Raw genomic sequence first — 9,798 nt, forward strand, 5'->3', positions numbered from 1 at the left:
AGAGCGGATAATTTTTTTTCGATCACTGCACTCAGAACGTAAAATGCTACAAGGTAGTAAAAAAAAAACTCTAAAAATCAGCTGGATTAGAACACTTAATTTGCTCCGTTTTTTTTATTGAGGTTCATGTGAAATAAAAAAATAAATAAATTATTTTAAATTCATGTGAATTAATTTGGCATTTAACAGCAGGGTGATTACTCTTCTCGTTGTAGTGTTCGTTTATAAATTTAGTACAAGTCAGGGATGAACACATGTTGGGTACTTTTTTCATTAAAAAATAGTGTTAACATGTTGTAAAAAAAGTGTATAAACATTAATAGAATTTTCTTAATTAAATTTAAATTTCATTCATAATCGCATAAATAATTATGTCCTAATTATGTTTAGTTGGGTACTATTTTTTTCAAATTCTAAAAAAGTACTTTTGTTAATGTTTCAATTTCTTTCTCTTGTAGCCCTGTAGTGTACACATTTATTCTTTATATTTTTGCAATCAACACTTTTTAATACATATTTTTATTTCTTCTTGTTGCTGTTGCTTGTATGTATTTCTTAAACATTAATTTCACTTTATAAACACTATATAAATTAAATTCTTTTTTTTTTGTATTATTATTTTATTTGTTTAATGATAACGGCAGTTTAACTTTTTTACTTCTTCGTTTTGTTTCTTCAACACAAAAAAGTTCTGATTTTGTTGGGCTTCAAAGCAGAAGTACAAACAACAACAACAAAAAAGAACTTACACAAAGTATGTGATGAAATTACTTGAGTTTTCTTTAGCCCAATTTAGTTTTGTTAAAAAATCAATACCTATCTAATTTTTTTTCTTTAAGTTATTTTCTGTTCACTTAAATACATTTTTATCTTTAAAATAATCACCTTTCTTTTATTATTTTTTAATACACCGCAGTATTTTTCTATTAAATTCACTTAGATTTTTTAATAAAACTTATTATTTTTTAATGAATTTTTTACTATAATTAAACGCGTATCTCCGATTTAGCGACAATTCACACATTCCAATAGAGTTTCGTTAAAAGACTGAAATTTAATATTAAAGAAATTTTGTATGGCAATTTTTTGTTGTTAATTGTTATTAGCGGCTCTCTTAAATAAGAGAAAAATATGCAGCTCTCTTGTAACTTAGCGCCATCTATATGATTATTGGGTGTAATTTTTGACATTTTCTTTTGTTGCGTTATTCTATACAAAAAAGTCATGGTTGTAAAAATTCGTAGTGAGCATGGCATAGTTAACAAGGTAACGAAACTTGAGAGCAAACGAAGGATTGTCAAATTTTGTTTATACAAACTTGTATACAAGTCACGCATAACAAATTGTAAACAATGATCAGGTGGGCTACTGATGTATTTTCAGTACACCATGGTCATAGTAGGGTTCTATAAACCTCGAAGTCCACCATTTTGATTCAAAAAAGTCGATAACTCGACTTTCGTATATGAAAAAAAGTCGGAAAAAGTCGACTATTTATAAAATACTAAAAGTCGAAAAGTCTAAAAATCGACTTTTAATTAAATGAAAAAAAGTAGAAAAGCCGAAAATCGACTTTTCATAAAATACAAAAGTCGCAAAGTCGTTTTTTAACTACTATAAATGCATAAAGTGGATTTTTCGTTTCAACTATAGAACCCAAAGTCACAGCTGTGACCATGTGGTGTCATGGTGTTCAAGAAATATTCAAATTACACAGGCCAACTAAATGTTAAACTGAGTTACGCTGAATCCGAATGGGTTTATATATTTCGAAGTAGGAAGAAGTTATAATTGTCAATACACATTTATTATTCCTCTAGTATAGGTAAGTATGTCAATAGACTACTCCATTGACAAGTAAATAGATTCGTTATTATTCTAGTCCGAAGAATATTCATTAGACTAATACAAACTAGTCAATATAAAAGTCCAAAGGCTAGTTCATTAACAATAGATTTGTGATTATTCTAGTCCATTGACTAGTCTATATACTAAAATGTGATTATTCTAGTCCATTGACTAGTCTATATACTAAAATATAGTATAGTCAATAAATTATTCAACTAGTTTACCGACTAATCAATGCACCACTTCATAGACTAATCAGCCGATTTAAAAAACTAATAATAATAATATTAGATCAAAATCTGTACATATACATATAAAGTTATTTATTTTATTTGAGAATTTAAGACTTAAGCTTAGCTTTATAAATCCGTAGCAAAACAATTATTAAAAAAGAAAAATATACATGAGTATGCACCACAACAGTCATAAAATATCAAAAAATATAAACATTTTTCTATACAAAAATACGAAATCACTTTTTTTAATTTATCAAGTTTTAAATTTTTTCCTTGTCGTTCCAAGAGGTAGTAACGAGTAAGAAAAAACTAATCCTAATTAAACTTAGGAATTCGAGTGAAAAAAAACTAAATGCCAAACAAATGCAATTAATTGAATATCATGTTACACATTTCATTATTCTTTTGATTTAAAGCTAAAGTACGGCCTGGGAAGTTATATGAGTATTTTGACAAAACTTTTTTGCTAAATCTGTGGTCGGCTTGTAAGGTAACCAATTGAGTGTTGAAGTGTCTAAAATAAGAATAGTAAGCATTAGAATCAATCCAATAAAAAAAGCTATATATAAACTTACTTTAACTGCATTTCAGGTCTTTGCAATTGCATGCACAATTTTATACCAGAATAGAAATCAATATCAGCTTGAAGGCTGATTTTGGGCTCATAGGTCAAAAGAAACTCATTACTTACTTGGGCATAAGTAAAGCCAGCTTTCATTATGCCATGTACGGCAGCAGCAGAACTAAAATTATTTGTTATTAAAAATAAGTTCTGATTTTTAATCATAATTCTATGGTTGTAACATGATTTTTAATAAAATCTACTTACTTTTGTTGAATTTCGGTATTGGCATTACGATTCCATATACTAAAATCTACTTTGCCATTCAAATCCACCGATTTAGAACCAATTACTCTCGTGTAGACAGTGGCTCCGGATGACAATATTATATAGTGTTCATGATCTTGAGCTAAAGTGGTGGCTTGGAAGGCTGGTGTAGGATCTGAGGCCGTGCCACTCCATACATGACCCATCAATTCAGATTGGCCGGTGAAAAATATCAAAGGTCTCAAGAGAACCCCTTGTACAGCAATTTCCATACCAGCAGTAGCAGGACTATCATCGACTTCTTCGTCATCATCATTTGTATCCTCATCACTATCTCCTACAAACGATGTTAAACCACTAGTATAGATGCCCAGCTGGAATAAAAATATTAATTTTAAAATAACATAAGTATGTTTTTATATTTATACGGCAACTATTTTCTTAAACTTTTAAATTATTTTATATTTGTAGCTGTTTACCTTGAAGGTGCTAGTTTCTTCTCTGCCAGCAGATAATATCAATTCAACCGAACCTCGTTTCAAAACGCCTTGATAAATTTCTTGAGTACTGAGTAGACTTTCATTGAAAGCAGGAGCCCAAGATAATTCTCTAGATAAAACTGTAGTAAGACCTAAAATATACAGATATATTATATAGTTTATAATAACAATAGAAATAATTTTTTTTTTCTAATTTAGTTATTAAATTTAAAAAATTTGTCTTATTAAGATTCGAATCATATTTATTCTTAAGTTTGAAATGAAAGTTAGTAATATTTTAGGTTTAAACAGATTTTTTAGATATTTTATTCTAAAAAGCAAGATCGAGAAATAATTTTTAAAATGATAATACGCTGTTCTCCGGATGTATGTGTTAAATGAATATTACTTATTTCATTCTTGTCATTAACACAAAATAAGTAATTCGATTCGTTTTGTATTGTTCACAATATGAAAATGTAATTTTAGTCAATAGTTTTTATTTAAAATTAATTTTTACGTTAATATGTATTCAAGCAAATCCCAATAAAAAGTTTTGAAAATTTTGCATGGGATTCTTATTTTAGAACCCAAAATGACTGAACCTAATGCACACCTTTACGCCGCCAAAAAACATATCTTAATTATTAATAAAATCTTAAAAATTGAGAATTTTTAACTAAAATTTACAATTTGCAACAGAAAAATTTTTACTAATAATACATTTCATATTTAGAATTTTTATAAGAAAATTTAGAAGTGAAGGTTTTCTGAAATGCAAAATTGAGAATTAGCATTTGGTTTTTCTGAATTTCTTTTAAAAGTAATGCTTATTAGACTATCAATTATAATACATTTTCTATACAAAAATTTTATTATACACATGTTACAAGTTAAAATCAAATTAATCCTATTTTTTAAAAATAGAAAAATACATATACAAGAGACAATTCCACAGCCCGAGCAATATCAATAATGTATTAGTTGAGCATTGACAAAAGTACTTCCTCCCCGGCCAGCATGAATGTGTGGTAAAATTGTATTTAATTTACGCTGATATTCCTCAAAAAGTTCCGGGCAGACACGATATGGTTGATCATCAGATGACATGTGAATCGGTTGTATATAGGATTGTGGCATAGGAGCTGGAGCAGGTTTTGGTGCTGTCATAGGGGCTGGAGATGACAAGTAAGCCGTTGCTACTGGAGCTGGAGATGAGGGTGGCAACGAATAACTATCCAGAGGTATAACATTAGAGGGAGTTAAGGAATACTTGGAAGGTTCTTCATTTGAACAGGGGACATTGGGTGCAGTTACACTAGTAATGTATGAAGGGCTTTGACCTGCTGTTAGTGTATGTAGCAATGATGGAGTAATAATATTATAAACAGTAGAGACTGCCGATAGAGCAGGATTTGTGAGTGGCGGGCTTAAACAAGGTGTAGATGGAACAGCATAAGATTGACTGCAGGGTGTTACTACGACAGGTGTTTGTGGTTCCGATTTATTGAAGTTATCATTAGAACTATCATCTAATTTTGTACTCTCTGCATCTGAGCTATACGAAGATGATGCGGATTCACTCTCAGATTCTTTTTCATAACTAGGACTCAAAGGTTTATATTCTTCTTTAGGTTCTTCATCATATTTAGTCTCTTCTTGTTGGATTTGTTTGATTACGTCTTTATTGCCTTGGTACTGAGGTGATACATATATAATGGGTTGATATATAATTTGTGGTACTTTTCCATTTGCATATTGGACAGCTTTAGGTGTTTCCTCTTTTGTATATGTTGAAGGCTCCGGAAGGCTATAAGTATTTTCAGGAAGAGCAGCAGGTGGCTCATATAATTCTTCAACAGCAGGGCTATTATCTACATTGTATTCAGGCTCAACTGGTGGCAGTTCTGTGGGTATCTCATATACCGTTTCAGGTGCTTGTGGAACATTGTTGTCGTAGCTGGGAGGATTGTTAACAGCATTACCATTATAACGCGGAGGATTATTATAACTACCCCTGCCATAGCTGTCATAGCTTACTGGACCAAATAATGGCTGTAAATTTTGCCACAGTGGCAATGGTCTAAAGGGCTGAAATGGCAAAAGAGGCGATGGTGCTGGACTATAGTTATCACCATTTCCCACATTGTAATTACAATTATTACAGCAGTTATCACATTCTCCGAATAAACCGTTTTTAAATAATTTCTTCCAAAATGAACGCTGTGTACGTTTCAATTCATCCGTAGGACCTATATTAGAACCACTATCGGCTGACAAATAATACGCTGCCTGTCTAGACTCTTCCTCGGTACCACCGAAATGTAAATAATCCTCTGACGTTATCTCCGTAACAATGCCCAAGAGAAACCATATTAAACAAAAGGATTTCAAGGTAAACATTTCCAAAATTGTTATTTAGTTTTAGGAACAACTTTTTATATGCCAACCAGTCCCTTTGAAATTTTCTGTGCAACTACTTAAACAAATTGATATAAATTTCTGTTTGATATTGGCCATTAAACAAAAACTGCTGTTCAGCAATAATATTTTTTTGCTATTTAACAAAAATATTTCCAAATAGGTTACGAAAATGTATACGTTACAACAAATGCACTTTAATCTGATTTCTTATATTTTTGTCTTTAGGGTATTTTTTTATTAATTTTTGCTAAACTGTTTTCTGTTCTGTATTTTCAAAAAGTTAATGGTATCGATAGAGGAATTTGTTATTAAGGTGGCATTTGTTTCTTATGGAATATGACTGTAGATGTTGGAGGGCAATTACTATATGTAATTAGTTTATGTATAAAATTACAAAGTTAAGTGACCTAGACCAGGTTTTATGTAACAAAATTGACAGAATAGAATATAAGCGCAAAAGGTGTTTAGTTTTAAAAGTGTTAAGTATTTAAAAAATTAGAGTTTTTAATTTTCAAATTTTTTTAAAGATTCTAAATTTAAAAAATAACTTTTATTTAAATTCTAAATTTTTGGTAAAATATGGAATTTATCAGTTATGTATATGGTTTAGAGAGAATTTAATTTTGGTTAAAAAAAATCTGTCATTCAGCAACAATAATTCTACAAGTAAGCTTTAAAATCTAACATAATAATTCAATTCGTTCACTTACCCTTTTGACCAATTATGTGATAATTATTAATGTGAGGTCGCTCGTGCAAACCAGTCTCGAGCAGAGCCCTAAAGCGTGGACATTTATCCGACAACATTTTCAGCTTTTGTATAACATACGTTTTAATTTCGAAATGACGATCATTCGAGGCCAAATAATCCAATAAATGTCCCAATTGTTCGGGTGTTGGTTTCATGTCCAAGAGTATATCCAAAGCCAAAGTGCGAGCAGAGGAATCGTATTTCTTTGGTATTTGATAGAAGATGTGAGTAAAAGCTTGACGATGTTTCTCATTAAAATGTATAATGGGGAATGATTTTAAGGCTTGCATGGCGGCCACAGATATTTTAGTTTCCTCTTTTAAGGCATATTTCATTAAAATGGAAATGGTCGTGGGATCCCGCAGATTTTGTAAAGATCTTATGTAACGAGTCTTGCAGACTTCATCTTTACAAATTTCAAGGAGATTTTTTAAAATAAATTCTTTAATTTCTTTCAAAAGTTTGTCGTTAGCATCGAAGCCTGACTGATGGGTGAGCGAGGCCACACACTGAAGTACTGAATCTTGTAATTTTTCATTTTTGATGGCATTTTCCTCAGCAGCTGTAAGACGTTCAAAGAGATCTTCAATTATAGATCTTTCAGGATGAGTTCCAACTGAAAGAGATTGGTAATATTTCTCCAATAAATCTACATCCGACTTTTTGTTAAAATCAAAAATTTCATGAATGGCTTTATGGGCATCGATAGTCTGTACCGCTCCTAGAAGATCTACCAATTGGGAGTGTAACTTTTTATTAGATTTTAATATTTCCACAAATTCTTCTTGTTTGGTAATACGAGCCAAAGGTACAAGTTTAACAAAGGCTTCGGCTAAGGCTTTTTTGCCTATTAAATCATCGGTTAAATCTTTATTAAATGATGCAACTTGTTGTTTCAACTGTAACTAAAATAGTTAAAAAAAATGGTGATTTTATATTAATTTTTCGTAAAACTTACTGTAATGTCCTTAATTTCACTAATAACACCATCCACATCAGCTTCAATTTCAAATACCCTATACCACTCCAATAAACTCTTAATAGCTTCTTCTGAAGTTTTATAGGGAAGTTGTTCTACAGGTTCAACGGCAAAAGTTGTGTGCTTTAAGAACAACAAAGATTCTACTTGAGTACCAACTTCCGGTAGGGCTTCCAAACTTAATTTATGAGTTTCCACCGAAGAGGCTAGCAACAACTGACCATCAGCCGACAAATCATATTCAACTCTTTCAAATGATTTTTGATGAACACCTGTTATAAAATATATTTAGTTTATTAACCGATTTCATTTAAATTTCCATTTCACTTACCTAAAGGTTTTTCGGCTCTATAATTCACCTTTAAATCCCAGTGGGAACAATCAGTTTTGATTTTATTTACTTTTGTAGACGACTTGATGTTATAGAAATTATTACACATGCCCGAAACATCTATTTCGCTAACGGGTCCATTTTCAAAATTAATATGCATTAACGAGGCAATGCCTCGTTCCATATTTAGCAGAGACTGATCCCGCGATGTATGAGCAATAACTTTACTTGGTTTGTTGTCGATAAAGCTAATATAAAAAGGTCTATCAGGGATTTTTTCAATTTCTTGTACTTTAACATTGCCCTTTTTACCCGGAGCGGAGACACGATTTTCAGTAAAGTAAACTTGTAAAAGTTGTTCGTTGTCTGAATTCCAAACTGAATTTATTTTGAGCAGTGAATTGAAGGTATAGCTGGTTTCTTGTGAAGAGACATGTTGCAGTTGTTTTGTAGAAACTTTATTCTCAAGAACATAGTACTGTTGACTCTCATAGGGTATGAGTGGTGAAGATGCTGCAAGGAAATATGTTAATTATGAATCAATATGATATGATGAAAGTGATTGTATTTAACAGACATTTGGGTTCTATTTAAATATACACCACTGTATTAAAAGTATTTAACTAAATCTGATCTGTTTAGAATTAAATTTGTACGAAAAGCTAGATTTTGTAGAAACTGATAAGGAAAATTGAAAGAAGACGTCGACTGGCCACGTCACTTTTCATTAATTTTCAACACAGAAAGAATAAAATTATGAATAAAACCTTATGTACATTAATGATGCTATGGTCTTGTATAAAGACAACAACTACAATAATAAACAAGATAATAACTTTCACCAAAAACAACAAATATTTTAATATTAAAATGACCTCAAAACACTGATTACTTAAAAAAAGGTTATCATCCACAAAACTATAATTTTTTTAAATAAAAGTAAAACTCTAATGATTTTTATTAATAATAATATTAAAATTGCAGTTTTCTGATTATTGATCAGTTTCAATAAAGAACATACATAAATGATTAACATTTAAAACGTTAATATTATAACTGTATGTTTATGTTCTCTATTGACTTAAGTTCATTAAACTTTTATTAGAAAATTAATTATTCTAAGCTTTACTTTCATATATGTAGGTACATTCATATTGTGTTGAAAAATTATAAAATTTCTTCTCCCCCCCACTAAAACCACAAATAGAATTTATAAATTTCTTATTTTTTCTTTCTTTCGGCTACTTACCCGCCGCTAAACAGCAACATGAATAAAATATTAGGCAGACAATTATTCTTAAAAATCTTATAATCATTTTTACACAATTAAATGAGGAACTTGTTAAGATGAAAAATTTATTTCTAATTGATAATAATAATTTCCCTTGTATTTTATTTCATTGATACAAAATATATTTTATTAATTCACTCAAGCCCGATTTTAGCACATCACTAAACAAGTAGTAAGAACAAGAACAGAACAACTGCAGTGCAGTATGCGGCAAGAGAGCATCAGAAACCTGCGACGACAAAAAATATTGACGCCGTTTGACAACTTAAATTTCGACGACGGATTAAAATCTGGTGGCTGTGATTTCAAATGTTTTTTAACGGTCATGGGAAACCAAGAATAGGCTTTAAAATAGTGTTTAATGTGAATAAAGCTAATTGAATGATTCTCTAAATCAGAACAATAGGCCAAAAAATCATATATTTTATTTATTATATCAAAAATACAATTTGTAATTTATGATCATATTTTGGAAAAAAAATATTTCGTATACATATGAAATAAAATATGAAAATATGTTGGAAATATATGGACATATGCTGTTTAAATTAAATAATGTAAAATATGGCTAACAAATCGAAATCCTCAAAAGAAAAAAATGTATTTTAAAAAATAGAAAAATATAAATTA

The 9,798-nt window shown here is 30.1% G+C and overlaps 3 protein-coding genes across 6 annotated transcripts in view; all 3 read right to left on the bottom strand.

Annotated features, from left to right (window-relative positions):
* Nucleotides 1–1,049, bottom strand: part of LOC111690323 (GTPase-activating protein skywalker) — a 70,267-nt gene extending 69,218 nt beyond the window's left edge. For 3 of the 4 annotated variants that reach the window (XM_046945242.1, XM_023452792.2, XM_046945238.1), the window contains exon 1: nt 886–1,049. The gene's annotated coding sequence lies outside the window, so the exon portion shown is untranslated. The remainder of the gene's footprint in view (nt 1–885) is intronic. The other variant, XM_023452791.2, reaches the window with a different exon arrangement.
* A 1,107-nt stretch (nt 1,050–2,156) lies between these two features.
* Nucleotides 2,157–9,358, bottom strand: LOC111690355 (microsomal triacylglycerol transfer protein). Its single transcript, XM_023452825.2, has 8 exons — nt 9,127–9,358; nt 7,878–8,390; nt 7,526–7,818; nt 6,527–7,466; nt 3,393–3,544; nt 2,914–3,287; nt 2,660–2,827; nt 2,157–2,598 (listed from the first exon to the last, which is right to left on the bottom strand). The coding sequence occupies exons 1-8, from the start codon at nt 9,191–9,193 to the stop codon at nt 2,454–2,456; spliced, it is 2,652 nt and encodes an 883-aa protein (XP_023308593.1). The 5' UTR covers nt 9,194–9,358; the 3' UTR covers nt 2,157–2,453.
* LOC111690356 (anti-sigma-I factor RsgI2) lies at nt 3,551–6,511 on the bottom strand. The gene has a single exon (XM_023452826.2). The coding sequence runs from the start codon at nt 5,793–5,795 to the stop codon at nt 4,362–4,364; it is 1,434 nt and encodes a 477-aa protein (XP_023308594.1). The 5' UTR covers nt 5,796–6,511; the 3' UTR covers nt 3,551–4,361.
* Nucleotides 9,359–9,798: the final 440 nt, after the last annotated feature.

This window comes from Lucilia cuprina, chromosome 2 (assembly GCF_022045245.1).
Source record: "Lucilia cuprina isolate Lc7/37 chromosome 2, ASM2204524v1, whole genome shotgun sequence".
NCBI lineage: Eukaryota > Metazoa > Arthropoda > Insecta > Diptera > Calliphoridae > Lucilia > Lucilia cuprina.